This window comes from Pseudophryne corroboree, chromosome 5 (assembly GCF_028390025.1).
Source record: "Pseudophryne corroboree isolate aPseCor3 chromosome 5, aPseCor3.hap2, whole genome shotgun sequence".
Lineage (NCBI taxonomy): Eukaryota > Metazoa > Chordata > Amphibia > Anura > Myobatrachidae > Pseudophryne > Pseudophryne corroboree.
The window spans coordinates 625,822,474-625,845,482 of NC_086448.1; the positions used below are offsets into that span (position 1 = coordinate 625,822,474).

Below are 23,009 nucleotides of genomic sequence, written 5' to 3' on the forward strand. Positions count from 1 at the left end.
TCCCAATAGACCTTGGAGTCTAAAAATGGAATCTAATATTTCCATCATCACTCAAATATGATATGCAATTCCATGCGTCTTCATGAATAAAGATTTATAGTCTACTGTACGTCATTCCACTTCCATCTTCAGATACTTGACTGTCAGTGCTGTAAATAGTCATGTAGGCCACTTAAGATGGAACTTTTAGAATCTTTGGAAAAACATTTTCCAATGACTGTCTTTATATTTAGAAACTTTAAATAAATCATATTCCCGTACAACACTGAAAGTTGTCATTTCAATAAGGATTATTCAATGTACTACAATTTAAAGTCAAGCATATAGTAACATATAAAAATACCAGTTTACATAACCTGATACACTGTAAATGTCACACAATACTACATAACACATAAACTCCACTTATAAAGTCTGCAGTGGAACCAGGGGAACTCTTAAAATCAAGATTAGCAACTGCATATTTAATGATTGCTTTGGCATAATGTATTTGAACAGATCTGCTTAGTATTAATTACTAATATTTACAATATCCCAAAATCATTTTAGTTTTAACAAATACAAAATCTACCAATAATTCTGTGCACACAAATACATGTTATTGTTCCAAACGTTTAAGATCAAAATAAATTACTTATAACAATAAAATTAATTGAGCTAAAGCTTTAAGTTAATGCATGTATCTTATTTTCCAAACATTAGACAATATTGCATTGATTACAAAAATTTATTAACACAAGCTTTGCACACTTTATATAACATTAATCAATTTTTTAGTTCTAGATAGTTGTGTAATAATATTCATTTTTATATTAATTAATAATCTGTTGCACATAAAATATAGACTTACATCTATGCAGATTGTTGTATAACAAATCTACTTAATTTAGTAAGGCTGTTGGCTTTGCTGTAAATCGTACAAAGGATTGGATACTAAATAGATGATGCAATAACTATTATATTCAACTTGAAAAGCAACTGAAACCCTACATTAACTGTACAGCTAACACACAATATAATAATCCTGCCCACTACAAACGAACACGAAGATGAGACTAAAATACAAGCTGATGTGTTGCAGCATTGTAGGGCCACTTAAAAGCCATCTGTGATTCGTGGCAATTTAAAAGGCGAGGGAAGGCACGAAAGCTGCAAACTGCATCCTGTGTCACATTGCCTGAGGAAAATGTAAAATAATAGTAAGGTTGATGCAGACCAAACTCCTATGTGCAGCTACTGCTTACAATAGGATCAGCTGGCAGTGGTGAGCCACAGAAAGAACTGAAGTCTAGCTCCTTTGATCCATCTCCTTTTTCTGAACAGACTGAATGGAAGAAAAAGCTGAAAGGTTTTGGTACACTTTCTCTAGCAGCAGTCTTGCTCTTGACTTAGACATTGGTGACTCAGATGAAGTTTTTCTTTAGATAATTTTAGGTCAAAAGAAAAAAAGTATTTACAATTTCTAGACATCTCTGTAGACATAGGCATGGTAATGAGAATGACGTACAGCATGTCAGAAGAGACCTGTTTCCTTGCTTGTGATTTTTGTTTTGCTTTGTTTTTTTCTTCAGTACATTTTATCGTAAATACGTTTCGAATGCTACACATTATATTATGACAAAACTTTGTTTTATGAAAGAACTTTTACTAAGCAATAAGCCATAATGTAGAAAAATACATTTTACCTTTAAAGACTCAAAAAACAAAGAACAAAACTTCAGTAGTAGTGCATAATTATTTAGTAATAGCTACAACAGGGGTTCCTAACTTTACAATTAGAGCTTGCATAAACATAACAGGATTTTGTTTACAATTTGTAAAATAAATGACTTAAGGAATGACAGGACTAAAATGGTGAAGGAAAGGGTAGAAGGGGCAAAATCCTACAAGAGACAGCCAAAGAAAGAAATACCTTTAGTTAGAGCTGAAGAAAATATTTTTTTTGGTAGATTCACAGGATGAGAAGCATGGACAGCACTGGAGAGAAACACAATGTACTTTGTATCACGTTCCAATACCAAGCTGCCCATTGTCAGTTGGGTAATGGACCTACAAAGGGACTTGTTTTAATTTTTACTTCCCATTGTCAATGACAGGTCCACAACCATGTACTTCATTTTGGGCACTTCCTTTTACACTGTGCTGTACCAATTTCCAGTGTTCATATTATCACCCTACTGGCAGATACTTATTGCCTGGGTTTTTTTTTACTATGTGGCCTGGTCCAATCAGTAAGAAGAATAACAATTTAATGGGGCATTTGGAACTCTTCCCAAAGAGGGATGAATTAAAGAGTCCATTAATTTTGTAGAGCTGTTGGGTCTATAAGAAACTATTTTAAGAAGACATAAATACATATAAAAGTGGAATTTAAGACAGTAGAACACCCGGAAAATCTAACAAGAGGGTCAGCACCCCTAAAAAGTTTAAAGGGGCTTATGCTGAACACACCAAGAGCAGAATCTCTTGCAGTGGTTCTACCAACTCATTAGCAACTTAATCCCCTTGTACTAATGTATCTATATGTCCATCAGCAAAAGGTTAAAATGAATATCTTCAACCCTGTTGCGGATAAAAATACTATCCATTTCATTTCAAGTTACGAAAATAGGAGAAAAATATTCAAAATAATGATTGTCTTTTTTCTATTTCTTTTTATATAAAAACATAAACAGCTCGTGTGAATTATTAGTTTGTGCACACATTATACTTGTTCTCTATCACTTATATATATTTAAATATATATATATATATATATATATAACTTATTGATTGGTCCACAAAGTAGATATGTGCATTCTCTCGTGCTTTTGTACAAAAGAAAAACAATATTATTATCAAAATATTCATTTAATGGCTTTACTTCATACATAAATACATGTTTTTAGATAACACAGGAGCGATGATTGTTCAGTCAGTTTGGAGATGACTTTTTGTTTGTTTTGTTGGGGGTTGTATACACAGGGTGGCTGGTGTCTCATCGCTACAAGTATGCTACTCGTCGTCCTTTATTTTTAATTCTTTGTTTATACCTTTTCCCCAGGACTGCTGCCAAGTATTTCTTGACAGCCATTTGTTTTCTGTAGCGACTGTAGCTGTCAGTGAAGATGCCATCTGAATGCCGTTTTGATAGTGGTTCCGAGTCATCTTCCAGGCTGCTACTCACTGCACTGCAATGGCAAAAAGCAAGAGTTGCAAACTACACTGCATCTACCCATGGTGTTCTTCAGCAGGGTCAGCATCTAAAATACCTGGTTGTAGATAATGAGCATGCTGCACCAGACACTAATACAGAAATTACTATGTTTATTGACCTTAAAAACCTGCAAGGCAGCCTTAACAAGAGTTGGGCCACCTGCGGAGCTATTGTTCTCCTTTAAATTAGCAGACAGGAAGCGAGGTGGCTTAGAAAGGCCTATTAAATCCCTTTGTCTACTCAGTATTGCTTTTTTGGACTATACCTTTCTACACTTTCTGCAGTATATGTGGACGTGTATCACTGGATTACATTTCACAATATACTGTAAATAGCCACTCCTCCTCCGCATATTGGAGCAGATGTACTAAGCCTTGGAGAGTGGTAAAGTGGAGAGAGGTAAAGTGCCAGCCAATCAGCTCCTGTCATTTTTCAAACGCAGCCTGTAACATGGCAGTTATGAGCTTACTGGTTGGTACTTTATTTCCACTTTATCACTTCCGAATTCTTAGTACATCTCCCCTATTATCAGTCTTAAATTAGTTTTGAATATTCAATAAAGACAAAGCAAAGTCAATCACTCTGAACTTGTTCATCAAATATATAAAATTAAATGGTGACCAATGGAACAAGACTGGAATTAGAACTTAGTCAAAGTAAAAAATAGTGCAGGATCACAATATTTAATTTGTCATAATTTCCTTTACGGATTCACATTCTTCCTATTAATTGCTGTGCTTCTGTAGTGCCACAATTGCAAGCATGTGAATCTCATACTAATTATAAGGTGCAGCATGCTTATTTCCACGTCATCCACGTAATACGTATTCTATGTTCACCTATAAGACACCCCCGAAAAAACATTTGCACCACCGGACATGGAATATTATTTCCATTTTCAGTGCTGTAACATTTACAGTACATGTCACTGGTATGGGGCAGAATACTTTTATCCCATTACATTGCATTTCTTACATAGATTTAACAAATTACCAAGTGATATCTTTTGTTGTGAATATAAAATGACTTTGTATTCTTTGTCAAACACTTTGAGGGGATCAGCTGTTCTCTTGCTGTTATACTGTGAATCCATAATTAATTACCACATATATTACGTTATTAATCTGATTTCTTTTAGCCTAAAACAGATGCGCATCACTATGAAAATGTCTCATCTAGGAACACAGAGGCCATAAATTATCATAAAAGGATTGTGTGTTATCCTCTTCAGCACCTGAATACATACATGTACAGGAGTATATTGTGTTTGGCAGAATATCAGAAATGCAGCATTATTGTTTGTAAATAATTAAATCTTATCGCTTTTAGGTGTCACAAAGTAGGGGAAAAAATGTAATGTCAAACCCAATTATTGCTCTGTAAATTCTGAACAAAGGGTACAAACATTTTCCACGGTTTCTACCCAGGCTCCATTATGCAACCCTATGCCTTGATCTTCATGTTAGACAACTCCCAAGAGACTCTGTCTCATTACCAATCACTACAGTGCTGTCCTGCCTTTTGCTACCATAGTTGTCCCTAGGGGCTTTCTGTCAGCAACAGGAAAATAGTTATGTGTTTCTAGTTAAATTTATGGCAGAATATTGATGCACTGAGATTGGGATGTGATGTGGGGTGGATTCCAAGTGCCCCGTTCATTGCAGACAATACAATTACAATGTTATTGTAACCAACCGAGCAGTAAATTATCAGTGTTAAAAGTCTAAATGTATGATATTTAATGATATATGGTCTAGTGTTATCATCTGGCATGTGTTAAATAAGGGAGTTGATTATTCCTATTGATACTCAGATGTCATACAGTCTAACCCATCTGTTGTTCTACACTTTTATTAGTTATTTTTCTCGGATGTATTTTTATATTATTAAATATGGAGAACTGAAATAGTTCTGGATACAAATCAACTTTTAGGAGAAAATTGGATTTCTGTATCTTATCACAGATGGCCCCCTCCCAACTTTTACTGCATCCATTGGTAAACTGGAGGGCAATTTAACAAAATCAACACATATAACAGCTCTGACACAAGAAGTCACAGGTTTTACTAACTAAAAGGAATTCACATACTGTGACGCTAAAGTCAGATCATTTAAGATGACAGTTTTGGAGACAATAGATTCATCACATGAATTATTCATTATGAAGATGTGATGCATTCCCCTGAGTGTTATTAAAATGTTATCCAACCCAGAAATCTATATTGCATGAGAGTACACAACTGCTATATCTTTCACAGGGGGAACAGTGACATATTGGACGATAAAAGCAGGTCGTTTTAAGCACAAAAAAATTCAAATGCAAAATCCAGGTGAAATAAATAATGCAACCTATTATAATTGAATTGCTGTGGAGTTCTATTGAAGGGATGATAAAAATAAATATGACATTTAAACTTAGAAATCTACACTGGCTGATACCTTCAGCACATTCTGCATACGTTTCCCTATGTAAAGCTGATCTGATCCTCATTAATAATAGTTACAATGTCATCCTGACGTCAACTTTGCTGTTTGGAATGTGTACAAACACTAGGTTTTTAAGATCACAACCTTACCCTAAGCGTTTGGCCATCAGAGTATGCAGGTATTTCCTCGCAGACAATTGCCCCAGTAAATTCCTATAGGCTTTGTTTAACAGATCATCAGCATGTCTGATAACAGCAAGGAAAAAAAATGAAAAGGAAAGATGATTCCTGGAAATCTGACATCAACATGTGTTGTTTTCAGAAAGAAGCATTTCTCAATGGAATGTGTGTAGGGAGGAGTGTGTGCAGCTGCCCATTATAGCTTCCTGATTATCCCTAGACCAATTTGTCACAGGGTCATGTTTTACTGTAATCCACATGCTATGTCTGATATATCCCTTCCTCCCGCATCTGAAGTCACTGTATAACTGTTTTTTTTACATATACAGTATATATACTGTGTGTGTGTATGTATATATATATATATATATATATATATATATATATATACATATTTCCCACAATGCTGCTTAATTGCAACATGCCACCTAATTCACACTGAATGTTATTCATTTCCATAAATTTGCATTTTCCCTTTAAATGAGCACCTCCTGTTAAATAATTTGGATGTATTGCAGAACTTGCAATATGGTCTGACATGAAACAGAAACAGGGTTACTGTGATTGCAGATTTTATTCAGTTATTTCTGACTATACAACAAATCAGTTAACTAGATTTTATCTTATTTAGTGAAAAAGTCTGAATTCACCTTTTTTCCGGTGGATAATAAAAGGAGTACATATCATCTAAGACCGAGGCAGGATTTCCAATACCAATCGGATCATTATCAAACGCAAAGTCTGGAAGATTGTTGCCATCCTCATCATACACTTCATCTTCAAGCCTAATGAGCAAAGAAAAGCAAAAGAGAATGAATTGTAAGCCTCTTAATTAATCAAAAATGCATAATGACTTGATCAGTGCCATTTCGGAGCAATGCAATTCTTGGCAGAGGTTCATTTCTAGTGTCTACATTACTGGTCTTTTTTCTCTGAATATTGTTCGGTGATGAGATGCCAGACGCTGATGGAAAAAGACCCCCTGAGACCCTATCAATCTGTAGGTGGGCGTGAGATAAATAACAAGAGCAGCCCATCTGTGAGCTGACCTGAGGTTGGGGCTGGGCCAGAGCTAGCTGCCAAATCCTACAATCCTAAGTACGTGGAACTGAAAGAAGAGAGGAGGTGGAGGGGAGGAAGGGGGAGATTAGAAAGGGTTGGGGGATGAGGGAACCAACTTCCCTTTATTGGCAGAACAGCACCATCAAATATACTATCAGCTTCCAAACATTAAATCAGAGCACTAAGCATTGGCCACAAGGCACTGAAAATACTTAGCAGTATCATTACCCAGATTGTCTCTGCAGAAGGAGGGGTATATTTGGACAGACTAGGTCCTGACTTTTAACGGGTGTTGCTTGCTTCCATGCCAAGTTCCTCCTTAAGATTTTTTTTTCTGTACTTTGTATCTGCTGGGATGTAGGTCACCGTAAGCTATTTTTGTCAGTTTGCTCTGGCAGCATTATTAATAATAGATGTTTTGAAAGTGTTTTACTCTTGCTAAATCTGGATCAGTTTAGCAGTGTCAGAATCTCTGTACCACAGGCACATGATCCTGATCATTATATAGATTAACATAGCCAAACAGATAGCACACCCAAACAGGCTCTGATTACCACTGTCACTAAAGTCATAATACACATAAACAGCTCTTGGCATTTTATCTGTTCCTGTACTACAACTCCCAGGAACATATGGCACCAATGATAGGAGTTGTACATCAGCCATAGTTGCAATTTACATTTTACCATTTCATGCAATGTGATTTAGATAAAATTTCAAAGTTGCTACAATTATATTAATCATTTTCATACAATGAAAAATAATGTACCTTTCTGTTTATTATTTACAATTATGTTATTTTATTGCTATTGCGGTGTTACCAAATTATTATTGCCTTATTTTCCAGTGGCTTTATTTATACTTCAGAATGCTTCATTTTTTTATTTCAGGTAAAGACTGGTTATAGTGAAAGGTGTATGCCTTCAAAATAAACAATTCATTATTTATAACCCAATAATTAAATTGTTTAAGAAATTGATTCAGCAAATATAAGCAATAAAAAAATGAAGCTGACAAAGCCAATAAAGACATTGATTCTTTAAACAAAAACTAAAATTATATTATGCTTTTATGATTCTAAGGATAGAATATTACGTATTTGAAAAGGTGGAAATAATTTCTTTCCTGACTAAACATCATTCCTGTTAGTAAATCTGTCACTTGGGTCAAAATATTTCTTATACTTAATTCTTAAATATTTTGTTTCTATATTTTTTTCTGAATGACTGTCTAATAGTTGAGATCTCTGTAGAAGCATTAGCTACAAAACTGTCAATATGCATTTAGGAAAACAACCATCTTGGTCTTTAAACTAGATCAGTAAAACTGAACCCATTCATTTGTATCTAACAAGGTTTAAATTCGGAAGCTAGAGCTCCTGCCGGAATTTCCCCCCAGCTTTTTGAAGGCACGAGCACTATCTCAGAGATGGAATAAATATTCTCAAGAGAAACATAAGTGCAGTAATGCCTATACAAAAAAGGCAACACTCCATTCTAATCTCTGTACTTTTACCATTGTTCAGTGCAGATACCGTAAACTAAACTCTGCTTCAAAGGAAACTAAATAAATGCATTTCACGGGGAAAAAACTCTTTTAAGAGTTAAATCAGCATTTTTCAAACATCTTGAACTTTGATTAATTTTTATAATACAATGGATATCAAGCACCTGTTTAATTGTAGCGAGCGTAACAACCAGGCAAGCATCAAAGAGATGAAGAATTGAGGGTTTCCCCAGCTGTCATGTTTTGTCATTTAAAGCGGAACTATCACTGATACTTAAGCATTTGTATTAAGACACTTTCTGGAAGTAAATACAGAGGGACCTAAATATTTAGGAATAAATTGAGTAAAATAAAGCAAAAAGAGGGTGTAAAATTCTGTGTATATGAACCAGTGAATCACACAGCATGACAAAAATTGTGACTGAAGAGGAACGAACAGTATTTTAAGAATGAATTTTTCTTACAGCTACTGTACTCAGTGACTGGAGAATACTTAGTCCTTTTTAAAGAGCAGTATCACATTTAAGCTCACTGCATATAAATGCATGGATTACTAGCCAACTCCCCATTCCTAGGCTGTACTGTACTGTAGTAAATCAGGAAACAGCCACATATAGCGCAGACTAGGAAAAACATAGCAAATACAAACTGTGTATGGATCCAGGAATGCAGATTGTTTTAAGTGTCCAAAAAAGGCATAATACACCTAAAAAATGATCGGAATCAGATAACACCAGGTTTTTGTACTAATAATTGACTTTAGTCTCATACATACCTAAGAGCAGGGTACTTGAGCGCAGTAGGTGAGGAATGAACGGTGCAGCGCATTATCCCATACACCAACAGCCAGACGAGCAGTGCTTTCCTGTACATTGTCATTCTGCGGGTGAGAGAAGTGAAGGAAACACTTTCAACAAACACTTCTCATTAGCTCAGATCGATGTGCGATTTGACCTTAATTAGATCAATGCATATTCAAGTTGAGCAGGCATAATATTCAAGGAAATACATTGCTTTTAATCCCCCTATTTTATTTCTACAAAGCAGATGCAATTGTAAACTACATTGTAATCATTTGTAAATGGATGCATATAAGGTTCTTACCATATAAAAAATAAGTCCACCGTGCCACAGAAACAGAGATACTGTGTTCCAAGTTAGAGCCAAGTATCTTGCAAGTTTACCTTCTCTGTTAGAATGTGATCTGCATTGCCTTGCCTTACAGGTTGGGGGGATGTAGTGACCGGCTGGTTTCTGCTATTCTGATTAAAAGTTTGATGCAAGCCACAGTTCCAGGGGAAAAAAAGGTGGATTCCGGCTGAGGTGAGAAAATAAGCAGGGGAATAGCAAAATGAAGGATAAAATATAAACCTCCCTAGCTGAAAAAGTAAATGAAAAAAAAACAAGTTGTAACTGCTGTGAAGTAGATAGGAGTAAGATTAAAAAAAAAGCAAAAAAAAAAAAAAAAATACAGTGAGCCAGGGAGGCAGCGAGAGTCTGGTGCAGCCTGTTATGAGTCTTGGGCTGAGATGCTGACAATGAGATCAGATCTTCTCTAAGATACTTCTCCTGAGGCGTTTCTCTGGCTGCTTTCTTCTCCTTCTTGTGCTGCAATTCAAGTTGACCAGCCCTCCGTTCTTGTATGTATATACATATATTTATATATATATACACACATGCAATAGGTAAAGATATTTAGTGCAAACGCCACTTTAGGAAGAGGTTGCTTTGCAAATGTTTGTCTGCATATTACCTTTAAATAGCAGCTATTGTTTGTGATTCTGTGTCGCTCGGATTTTTATCCAAGGATCAAACAGCTTCCTTTTTTTTTCAGAGTGTAAGTCACGTAATGATCCGGTATCAGAAAAGACGTCATCAAGCCAATTCCTCTAGGAACATAACAGCAATTCTCATCTTTCCTCACAGATGATCCGATCACACTCATAAGTTTTCTCATAAATATTCTGACATACACGTTCCCTTAATTCTAACCACACATCCATTTTTTATTTATTTTTTGCTCATTTGCCAAAATGTTCCCATTAATTACTTTTGACAGCACAGGTGACATTCAAAAGGATTCAGTTTTCATTATAAATTACAATTAAAATAAAAAAGTTTAACCCAGAAAGCCAAAGATGATTAGACAAACATTTATGAACAGAAGAGTTAGACTAATTGTATAATGAAGCCTGAGCATAGACATATGTGCTGATAATATGTATGAACACTCATCAGACACGATTAAATGAAAATCACTGCACTGTAAAAGCATTATCAAGATCTGCAGTTTCCTTTAAATGTTTATGTTTTATAAACTAAATGATAATTACCAGATTTCACCAATGTCTTGAAAATCTCAACGGTTTCTTTAAAGGAGCTGTTCCCTTGGTGGTGCTGAACTGAAGCTGGTTAAAAGCAATGTATTATTTATTTTATTTTAAACAATTGCTCCAAATGTAGCAAACCTTCTGCACAGATTTTACTACCTGTTAGGATTGATTATATACAATACAGAAGCCATTATACACTTATTACATTTATTTTTTGTAAAATGATTTACTATATATGCTGCACAACAAAATGCAACTTAATAAAATACAGTACTGTAGATATATTTATTTTTTACATCATTGTGGCCTTGGCTACAAACAGTATATTGGTATTGTGGTGTCAGTATAAACATACATTATAGAACAAATATTGACTTTATATGTAACTCTTTGGGGAATCCCTCTATTAGGCAGGCTGAACGTTAAATATTGCCTTCTGGTCTTCCTTTTTTTTCTTCATTTACAGAAAATGACGTGATATCACCACAATTACGTGGGTAGATCACCAAGATCCTCCCTAGATAATAGGCTTAGAACATGCTGTTCCGGAGTCAATAATATTTGCAAAGACATTTACAAGAAGGTGGAATATAATAAACTATTTTATAAAGTATCTTGATAAACATACTAACTCACACATTTTGAGCACATCCAGTGGAAGCTTGACCACACTCTGTAATATATATATATATATATATATATATATATCATACATACATATACATATATACACAAATATATAGTATATATTGAGTGTGTGTGTGTGTGTGTGTGTGTGTGTGTGTGTGTGCGTGTGTGCGTGTGTGCGTGTGTGCGTGTGCGTGTGCGCGTGTGCGTGTGTGTGAGTGTGGAGTACTTTTTTTATCTAAATTTTACCAAATATATTTTAGATAGCATATGTAAATTATAAAGCATTTTTATTGTAAGTAACATCTAAGTCAATATTATATAAGAATCATAAATTAAGTTTTTAAACAAGGCTCAACTTTCTAGATTTCTGGAATGTCTGCAGTACTTATGTTAAAAGAGAAGTGATTAAAGGGTGCCACCATGTGGACAATTATATTTTTCCATGGGATTTTTAGAAAAGCCTTAGACTTATCAACAGCATGGCAATTAGCTTGAGAATTAAACACGTTCACAAGAAATGACTGGAAAGTCAATATACAGTAAATATATTTTTTTTTACATAAAATATTGGAGATATTGTATGCAATGCAATAAAACAGTACATAACACATTATCAAAACTAAAGGCCGGAAGAATGAACACATTTCAGAAGTAAACATGAGCAAACAGAAGTTTTTAATCTTATTTATGCTGTATTAAAAGGGCATGCAACAGTTTCAGCTCAGGGAGCATTATAGTTGAGACAAGTTACCAGGGATCCTTAATTACCCAAAAGTGGTGAAATCTACAGCCATTGTTTTGCATTTAGGGGGGGGGTGGGGGGGTCCAATTAGAGGTGAAACAACATTGGGTGTGAAAAATTGCACTTTTTCCAATGTTTCACCAATATTTTTTTTACAGGCTATCCAATTTGGATCGCCCGTAACAAAACAAAAAAACTTTCCTCCCGAAAACATACAGGTTCAGCGAAACCTGCGTGTTTTTTTCAGTAGAAACAGCCCTGGTTTCACATGAAAATGGGGCTGTTTCCAGAGATTTGGTTTTGCCTGCCTAAGGCAGGTAAAACAAATCCGTGACAAGCCGGTTTATCGCGGTTAAATAGATATACCCTAGCAGGACAATTAGCCGCGGTAGATTACCGCAGCTAATTGAATGTCCCCCTTAGACTTCTGAAAGCAGGGGAGACTTCATATGGGAGTCCAGAACAATTCTTGACATGGTTCAGGTGATTAGGCTGAAGTTAGAACTGTAATAACTTGTTGTAACCCCAAAAGGTGATATACAGTGATCATGGTCAAGTGGTGATTAATACTTGTGACTGTTATTAGCATAATTTTAGTTACTTGCTGTGTAGTTGATGTGTTTTATTTGTACTGGCCATGTGTATTACTAATAGGTATGTCTTTTTAAAGATGTGCTTTTTATTTATTTTTTAAATAAATCTTTGGTGCTTGACAGCACTTTTTATTATGATGTTCTTACTTTGTTACATTTTAGGGGTTGTTCTTTTCCCCATACTGTCTATTAGAGATGGCAGCCATCGCTATTAAACATAATTGATTATAACTGGTTCATTCGAAAGAAGGCATAAGGAACTTATAAAACAATGATAAGTGCAAGGTGATAAACACACCAGCCAATCAGCTCCAATATGTAAATTAGCAATTACGAGCTGATTGGCTGGTGCATTTATCACCTTTCATTTATCACTGGTTTATCACTTCCTTATGCCGTCTCCAGGTTAATACATCTGCCCCTAAGTCAGTCTAGTAAAGCATAAGGGCAGTTGATATTGCCTTTACATATACCAGGTGGGTGTGGTATGGAAGGTAGATAGTAACTAGGTCGACAGTGTCTAGGTCGACCACTATAGGTTGACAGGGTTTCTGGGTCGACAGGGTCTCTAGGTCGACATGTTCTAGGTCGACAGGTCAAAAGGTCGACATGAGTTTAAAAAAAAAGTGTCATTTTCTTTGTCCAGTGACCGGGAACCCCAATTAGTGCACCGTGTCCCCGCGCATGGCTCGCTTCACTCGCCATGCTTCGGGCAAGGTGCCTCGCTGTGCTCGGCACTGGTTACCATTCCCAATTGTAGTCCACGTGGATCGTTAAGTATGAAGAGGTTCAAATAAAGAAAAAAAACGTGAAAAACTCATGTCGACCTTTTGACCTGTCGACCTAGAACATGTCGACCTAGAAACCCTGTCGACCAATAGTGGTTGACCTAGATAGTGTCGACCTAGTTATTGTCGAGAGACCGGATCCCATGCCAGGTATTGCTTAAATTATTTCTGCCCCTAAAGCCATCATAGGAGAAAGTAGGAAAATTTAATTTTTGTGGAGAAATCCAGCTATTTAAAAATGTCTGCAGATGCTTATTTTGATTAGCATAAGAAGTCCTCCTTTCATCTCGTAAAGTAGACTAACATTGCCTTTTAATGTTTTACTAATGAAGGGATCACCCCAGGGTTGGACATTCAGTGACTAATAGTATAGTGGAGAATAGTAATCGTGTAACCACCATGTACACCTACAATAAATGTGTTTCACAACAATTTCTCTGTCAATCCCACCTGCAAGGGAAAAATCCCACACACCTTTGGACTCCTGCTCATCAGCCATGGAGATCCTTTGGCAACTCACCATAAAATTGTGCAAAAGAGATTTTACCCCCCATATTACCAGTCTTCGTCTGATGCCATGCTCTTTTCTCTCAGAGTATTGTGGTGCCCCCCTGCCATGCTTGCCAGGCTTACTGTGTTCCACCTGTAATCAAAACAAATGGAAAAGAAAAGTTTATACATAGAATTATATATTTTATGATTGTTCAAACCTTATAGGATGTAGAGATGTGTGCTGGACCATCTTTGCTGGATTTGGATTTGAATTTTGCTCTGATTCATCATCCGGCTTTGGATTTGGATTTGCCAAACCACCTTGACTGGATTTGAAATTGGGGTTTTTTGAAAAATGTAAATAAAAACTAAAATTGCTTAATTTAGGCATTTTTTGGTTCCTAGAGTATTATTAACCTCATTAACATTAATTTCCAGTCATTTCCAGTTAATTTTGACCACCTCGCAGAGATGGCTAATGACCCTACCTCTACTAACTTTAGCCTCACAAATGGAGCAGATGCCTTCACAAACATTGTCAGGATTTGGGTAAAAATAATTCAACACTTAAGAGTTGGCTGCTTTGGTTTTATGCCCAGGCATCACAATGGCTTTCTTTTTATCACAGACAAGAACTGCAGCCACTGGTGGCTGACTTTCACAAACAACATCATCATCAGTACCAGATAGTAGTAGTACACACACATCCCCCTCACCCTGTTCCACTTCTACAAATGAAACCTCAATTTCTATTATGCCCTCATCACTATCTTTACTTGTACTGCTCCCCATATGTGCAGATGGTATAGAAATGGTGGAAGGGGGTGAAAGAGGCTTCTCTATGAGGACAGTGTAAGAAATGTCAAACTGACACATAGCTAATGTGGACACCCCTAATTGTTCCTCATGAATATTTGAGGTTCTGAACACACAGTTTTTCTATTACCTTAGTGGTTTTATTTTTTTGACACCAGAACCACCATTCAGAAATGAATTGCATGTTGGCATTTCTGCACCAAACCTCCCCTTTATAAGTGGTGTCTCTTTTAACACTGTATATGACTTTTGATTTTAGATGCCCTGGCTTAGACCCGTTATGCCCTTGAGCATCGGCTTTAGTAGATGACATTGCTGGACTAGCATCGTCATCATGACTGGTGGAAGCAGCTGCTGCACTAGTATTTGGTTTCTTTTCTCTAAACTGATAGTATCCATTTGTCAAGATGCAAATCACTGCATGCATCACAGGGCTTATAGATGCACATGAACAAAATGCACTTCAGTAAAGTGCACCAATCAATCAGTACAAAAACAGTTTTATATATATATTATTTTCCTATTTTTAAACCTGCAGCTCGGTTCCAACTGCATGGATCACAGGACTAACAGGCACACCAACCAACCAGTACAAAAACAATAGATATATATATTTTATTTTTCTATTTTTATACCTGCAGCTCAGTTTCAACTGCATGGCTCACAGTGCTTATAAGCACACCAACCAACCAGTACTAAAAGAATATACAGCTGTGTCCACATATATCTTTGCTATATCCCGCCATGTATGGGGCATGGTTTTGCATGCCATAGACTCAGAGATTTAGCCATGCCTTGTGACTTTTCTTAATTTGCTTCTTTAATATGTTACTTTATATATACAGGTTGAGTATCCCATATCCAAATATTCCGAAATACGGAATATTCCGAAATACGGACTTTTTTGAGTGAGAGTGAGATAGTGAAACCTTTGTTTTTTGATGGCTCAATGTACACAAACTTTGTTTAATACACAAAGTTATTAAATATATTGTATTAAATGACCTTCAGGCTGTGTGTATAAGGTGTATATGAAACATAAATGAATTGTGTGAATGTAGACACACTTTGTTTAATGCACAAAGTTATAAAAAATATTGGCTAAAATGACCTTCAGGCTGTGTGTATAAGGTGTATAGGTAACATAAATGCATTCTGTGCTTAGATTTAGGTCCCATCGCCATGATATCTCATTATGGTATGCAATTATTCCAAAATACGGAAAAATCCCATATCCAAAATACGTCTGGTCCCAAGCATTTTGGATAAGGGAGACTCAACCTGTATTCTATTATGGCAAACAACATTTTTAAAACCCATCCACTCGCTACTCGTGAAAAACAGTTTAGCCTTGTTTTGCATGTTGTGCCAAATTAAGCAAAATAGCAAAGTTGTAAGTGGACACATCTGTATATATTTTATTTTCCTATTTTTAAACCTGCAGCTCGGTTCCAACTGTATGGATCACAGGGCTTACAAGCACACCAACCAACCAACCAGTACAAAAACAATATATATATATATATATATTTTATTTTTCTATTTTTAAACCTGCAGCTCAGTTTCAACTGCATGGCTCACAGGGCTTATAAGCACACCAACCAACCAGTACTAAAACAATATATACATTTTATTTTTCTATTTTTAAACCTGCAGCTCAGTTCCAACTGCATGGCTCACAGGGCTTATAAGCACACCAACGAACTAACACAAAAACACTAGATGTATGATGTATATTTTCTATTTTTATTTTTACTCAAGCAGCTCGGTTCCAACTGCATGGATCACATGGGTTAAAGATGCACGTGAACAAAATGCACCTGAGTAAAGCGCACCAACCCACCAGTGCAAAAACAATAGATATAAATATTTTATTTTGCTATTTTTAAACTTACAGCTTGGTTCAAACTGCATGGATCACAGGGCTTATAGATGCATGTAAACAAAATGCACTTGAGTAAAGCACAGCCAATACAGCAGAGTACAGCGCAACATAAAGCAGCAGGCCCCTATATACACAGTCACTATACTGCACAGCCATAATTAGTCAGGAGTCTCTGGATGGAAACAGCAGAGAATAGCGCAGTGTGCCCCTATGGACACTGTCACTATACTGCACATCCACTTAGAGAAGTCTGGAGTCTCTGGAGTCTGGACACAGCACAGCCAAAACAGTAGAGTATAACGCAGCGTGCATTGTGCCTCTATATACACTGTCACTATACTGCACAGCCACTTAGTGAAGTCTGGAGTCTGGACATAGCACAGCCTAAACAGCAGAGTATAGCACAGCATGCAGCATGTCCCTATATACACTGTCACTATACTGCACAGCCACTTAGTGAAGTCTGGAGTCTGGACATAGCATAGCCTAAACAGCAGAGTATAGCGCAGCATGCAGCATGTCACTATATACACTGTCACTATACTGCACAGCCACTTAGTGAAGTCTGGAGTCTGGACATAGCACAGCCTAAACAGCAGAGTATAGCACAGCATGCAGCATGTCCCTATATACACTGTCACTATACTGCACAGCCACTTAGTGAAGTCTGGAGTCTGGACATAGCACAGCCTAGACAGCAGAGTATAGTGCAGCATGTCACTATATACACCGTCACTATACTGCACAGCCACTTAGTGAAGTCTGGAGTCTGGACATAGCATAGCCTAAACAGCAGAGTATAGCACAGCATGCAGCATGTCCCTATATACACTGTCACTATACTGCACAGCCACTTAGTAAAGTCTGGAGTCTGGACATAGCACAGCCTAAACAGCAGAGTATAGCGCAGCATGTCACTATATACACTGTCACTATACTGCACAACCACTTAGTGAAGTATGGAGTCTGGACATAGCACAGCCTAAACAGCAGAGTATAGTGTAGCGTGCCCTATGTACACTGTTGGGGGAATCATTGAAAATATTTTATAAGGTGGGGGAGAAAGGTTTATTAAATATACAAAGGGTGGGAGTAAGCAGGTTATTAAATATTTAAGGGGTGGGGCGATCATTAAATATTTAAGGTGAGGGTGGCCAATAAATATATAAGGGGTGGGAATGAGGGGGGCCATTAAAGTGTTGAGGGTGTATATATACGAGGACTCGCCACTCATATCAAACAGTTCTGCATCCCAGGTGCCCTCCAAATCAGGGGTTAAACAAAGAGTAATCTGGCAGCACTTACAGTCACAGTATAAATAATGATAAGGCGGTTACATCTGTATACCTCTCAAAATTAAAATTTTATGAAAAAAGTTTAAGCTTCTGTCATTCCAGCTGCAAATGGGCACCATTCTGAGACAGCAGGAAGCATAGCTGCACATGGGGCTTGGTGAAGAGTATTTAAGGTAAGCCACTGTTATCTTACAGTATTTTGCTCTTGATGAAAATTTTGTTATAAAATTGAAACGTTGAGAAGTATATAGGTGTAACAGCCTTATCATTATTTATACTGTAACCATGAGTGCCGCCAGAATACACTTTGTATAGATGGATGGATGGATGGATGGATGGATGGATGGATGGATGGATGGATGGATGAATAGATGATCGAAAGGGCTGAGTAAGTTCAGACCTACTCAGAAACTGCAAAAAACATTTTCACCCTGTTCGGCTGCACATGCGATCGCACACTTGCAAATGGAAAATACACTCCCCAGTGGGCGGCGACTATCTGATTACTGCTCTGCAAAAAATAGCTAGCGAGCGATCAACTTGGATGAGGGCCATAGATATGGGTCTTCCACAGGAGGAGGAGGCACGGCAGGCACATATAGGGGCACAGTGCTGATTTGAAGGCTTAATCCAACCCTGACTATACTGCAGCCACTTAGGACAGCCAAAACAGCGGAATATAACGCAGCAAACAGCAGCGTGCATTGAGTGAAATGTCACTGTAAACCGGACTTATATGGAATCCAAGTCCTGTGAGAATCTGATGCTGGGAAAATGATGTTCGGTATCGATGTGGACTCAGAGTTGGGTGGGAACACCCCCGAGCCGTGACTTGGGTGACCTTGGAGTACCGATGTTTGAAGAGGCTCGGATTCCAATCAATCCGAACCGCTCATCTCTAATAGGAAGTACAGTCAAGATATGATTGTTAACGGGTTGGGTTACCAGCAGTGGGGATCCCAGCGTTCAGCATACCGGGATCCCGGCTGCAGAATGCCAGTGGGGGAGGGGGGCGAGCACAGCAAAGCCCCTTGCAGGCTCAGTGGCTCGCTGCACTTGCCACAGGTTCTGTTCCCACTCACAAGTGGAAATAGTCCCTATTAGTCGGCATGCCGACTGTAGATCTTTTGATCGCTCGGGATCCTGGTGTCGGCATATGTAATAAGCATGCATGGCTTAAAATCAGGCATACAAAATGTATGCACCACATATATAAATGTTAATAAAATTACACATCACAAAAAAGTTAAAGCTGAAACCATTGTACAGCATGAATGGTTTATTGATGTCTAATGTCCAAGTGAGTATGTTTGTTGCTGGATACTTTTACAAGCATTATAGAAACATTAGCAATAATGTCTTCTAGCACTTGCCAACATACTGTAAATCTTATACTGTGAATTTTATTCAAAGAAATATCGACCTTTCTGTTTCTCTTTTTAATACAGAGAGCAAAAAGTAGAAAACAGCACTGCCAGAAAGCACTTACAGATAATCTTTTTTTTTTTACGTAAAATATATTTATTTCAGCAAATAATAATAATCAGCAAATAATAAACACAGTCACACACTCATATGTGATCACCAAGTTTATATCAGTCTACAAAAAGTTAGTTAAGAAAACTCTTGAGCTGGGGCACAAGGGAAGTTCAGCACATAAGGGAAACATTATCTTAGAAGGCAAAGATAGCATGTGAACAGCAAGGTTGCTATGCAACCATAAAACAAAGCATTGGCTATTAGTACTCGGTGCCAAAGAACAAGCACCCTTCTTATACATTATAAGAATGAAATGCTTATTCTAGTTTTGAAAGGGAACAATGATATAGTATATGTTCAAATAAATATTACTTAATATGAGAATAGACACATTTATCACAAACCCCAATGTGGTTAATTAATAATCAACAACTGAATCAGAAGAATAGTTTTTTTTTAAATATCTCAACACTGGATTAATATAACACATATCAGTCAGGATATGTTACTGTTAAATTAGTTTAAGTCATATACAGAGGAACAAAATAAACTGACATTGATAGAGGTATTGCATAAACAAAGGATTTATTATCGGGGGAAGATCCGATGGCAAAGTGACATGACATTTTAGTATTACACATAATTGGGTGCTGTTCCCAATTCTTTGCAAGTTTGATCCTGAATCATCGATGGTTTAACCTTTGATGAATCCCCCAATGTTTAAAAAGCATCAACCCTTGATGGTTATGCCATTGATGTCCATCCCTAGAGTAAGCAACTTCCATGGATCCATGTGTAGGAAATGATGTCACCCTGGACATGAGGTTGCAAGAAATGATGGGTGTAAGAATCTTGTGCTTTTCTGTTACTATTTCAGCACCACCCAAGCAGCAACAACACCACAACATGTAAATGAAATAGTGTACTATCAGCCCATTGGCCTTATTCAGAGATCGATGCAATGCTGATGTCCATGCAATTGAGCGATTGTTTGCAAATGCGCATGTGCAAAAATCCCTAAAAACCCATAGTGTGGAGTGTATGCCCAAAGGCGTTGCTGCGATTAATGCGCACGGTATCTGAAATTTTATGGAAAAGTGATGTCCGATTAATGGGCGTGCTATGGGAGTGTCACAGGTATGTCAGTGAAATTGGCACAGCTGCAGACATAGGAAAAGATAGATTGAGAAACCACATCTAACATGGGGCTGGTGCACGTTTTCTTGTGGGTGTCTAATGACACACCAAATTAGTATTACATTAGCAGCACGGACGCACATTATTACACACGAATGTACAGAAGGGAAAGACTTTGTAGTAGAATTTGCATAAAGATGCAGATGGGAGACCGCGTCTGCATCCACCTCTGAATCAGATGGGAGACCGCTTCTGCATCCACCTCTGAATCAGATGGGAGACCGCGTCTGCATCCACCTCTGAATCAGATGGGAGACCGCTTCTGCATCCACCTCTGAATCAGATGGGAGACCGCGTCTGCATCCACCTCTGAATCAGATGGGAGACCGCTTCTGCATCCACCTCTGAATCAGATGGGAGACCGCTTCTGCATCCACCTCTGAATCAGATGGGAGACCGCTTCTGCATCCACCTCTGAATCAGATGGGAGACCGCGTCTGCATCCACCTCTGAATCAGATGGGAGACCGCTTCTGCATCCACCTCTGAATCAGGCCCTGTGTTATCACTTATCACAAACAGTCAATTCAATTATGTACTGTGTAACAGATAAGGACAATTTTAATGTGACAGTAAAGTTTGTCGTTTTCAGGTTGCAAATGGCTCCATTAAATAGTTAGTGAAGTTGTGTTGTACATAGATAGGCAGATAAGCAAACTGGATCCCAGTTCCAGAAATTGTACATATGAAAGTTTGGTCCTGTTGGAGAAAGAGCGCTATATAAATACAATTATTATTATTATTATTATTATTATTATTATTATTGTATCATGGAAATCTGAGAACTGGAAGACTAGTGGCTGCTCATGCATACTGTTATATATGTACAAGATATACAACGCGGATTGGAAATGAAATTGTGTTATGTTTCATTAAAAATGTTGGTTCTAGACTGCTGTATTTGGTGGACAACAGTATCCATTACTCAAAGGTCCAATTCGGTTAAATATAGTAAAGAGAAAATAGAAAAAAGTGTAAAAGTTAATTACTCTATTGGAGATGAAAGAATTGTGCATCTGTTGTGTATAATAAATTGCATTTTAACATTTGTATTTTCTTGTAGGGTTACCTGCCATAAGAATGACATTTTTAGTAAATGTGTTGTGATTGTAAATATTTAATATTATGGGCTATATTTACAAAGCGGGGCATCTGCAAGCCATCACTTCACGGCAGGTTTGAGGTGAAAATTTAAAGCAGCACTAACATTAATTGTTTAGCTCACTAGGCTTTACACTTAAAGTTAATGCTGTATGTTTACTGCGCTACTGTATGTCTTATTTAGACTCCTCAGAACTTCAATGTAAGTGATAAGAGGTGTTATGTCCTAGCTGTCTGCACCGGATTCCGAGTCACAAGCAACATCATGCTGTATGCGGTGCATCTAGAACATTTTTGCAGTGTGCATGCATCAAGCGATGAATAGACTTCTTTAGGAACATACATAAGATGAAGGGGTCTACTAACACTTGTGGGTAAATTTACTTAGATGTGAGCTCTATTTTAGATGGGATGTTGCCCATAGCAACCAATCAGCTTCTACTTCTCATTTATCTAGCACCTTCTGGAAGATAATACCTGGAATCTGATTGGTTGCTATGGGCAACATCCCATCTTAAATAGAACTCCCATCTTAGTAAATTTAACCCTTGGAGAGAGATAAAGTGGACAGAGATAAAGTACCCAAAAAACTGCTTCTAACTGTAATTTTTCAAACACAGCATGTGACATGGCATTAAGGAGCTGATTGGCTGGTACTTTATCTCCATCCACTGTATCTCTCTCCAGGGCTTGGTACATAGATGAATGGAATGCATCTCAGCCTTTCTGTATGCCATTTCTAAGTGGTAAATGAGCTGCAACAATGTGATTGCACACAAGAGAACCATCTCATGGGTCTGTCCAGGTGTGTTGTCAAAATGTAGCAAAGAGTTACTCACTATTCTAAGTCATATGTATGCATTCTGGATGCCAAATTCAAACAGATCTTCTGCAGCTAACATGGGATACAGAAGGGGTGAGGGGAGAGAGAAGGGGTGGAGGAGTGACTACATCATTCACAATACGTTCGCGGTTGGAAGCCAGAGATGCATTCACATTACAGTATGTACAACCCAGAATCAGACCATGGGGCAGATTGACACGGGGGGAGGGGAGCAGATTTATCAATGAGTGATATTCTTGTTATCTGTCATTACGAAAGTTGAATGGTGTTCAAGCCAATCAGCTCATAAGCTTGAAAAATGACAGTTAGGAGCTGATTTGCTTGATCACCATTTAACATGTGTAACAAGTGATAACAAGAATATCATTCACTGTTATATCCCTCCCCCCAAGTCAAAATTTAATGTAATGATCAATTTGGTGAAAGACTAAATAAGTCAAGTAAC

At 37.3% G+C, this 23,009-nt stretch overlaps 1 protein-coding gene across 2 annotated transcripts; it reads right to left on the reverse strand.

The window, feature by feature from the left end:
* Positions 1–1,724: 1,724 nt before the first annotated feature.
* ADCYAP1 (adenylate cyclase activating polypeptide 1) lies at positions 1,725–10,279 on the reverse strand. 2 transcript variants are annotated; one of them, XM_063923561.1, is made up of 5 exons: positions 9,475–10,272; positions 9,146–9,250; positions 6,453–6,587; positions 5,773–5,868; positions 1,725–3,170 (listed from the first exon to the last, which is right to left on the reverse strand). In XM_063923561.1, exons 2-5 carry the CDS (start codon positions 9,247–9,249, stop codon positions 2,984–2,986), a joined length of 522 nt encoding a protein of 173 aa, XP_063779631.1. In that variant the 5' UTR covers position 9,250; positions 9,475–10,272; the 3' UTR covers positions 1,725–2,983. The 2 variants fall into 2 exon arrangements, with proteins under 2 accessions (XP_063779631.1, XP_063779632.1); XM_063923562.1 differs by lacking the exon at positions 5,773–5,868 and having other exon boundaries at positions 9,475–10,279.
* Positions 10,280–23,009: the final 12,730 nt, after the last annotated feature.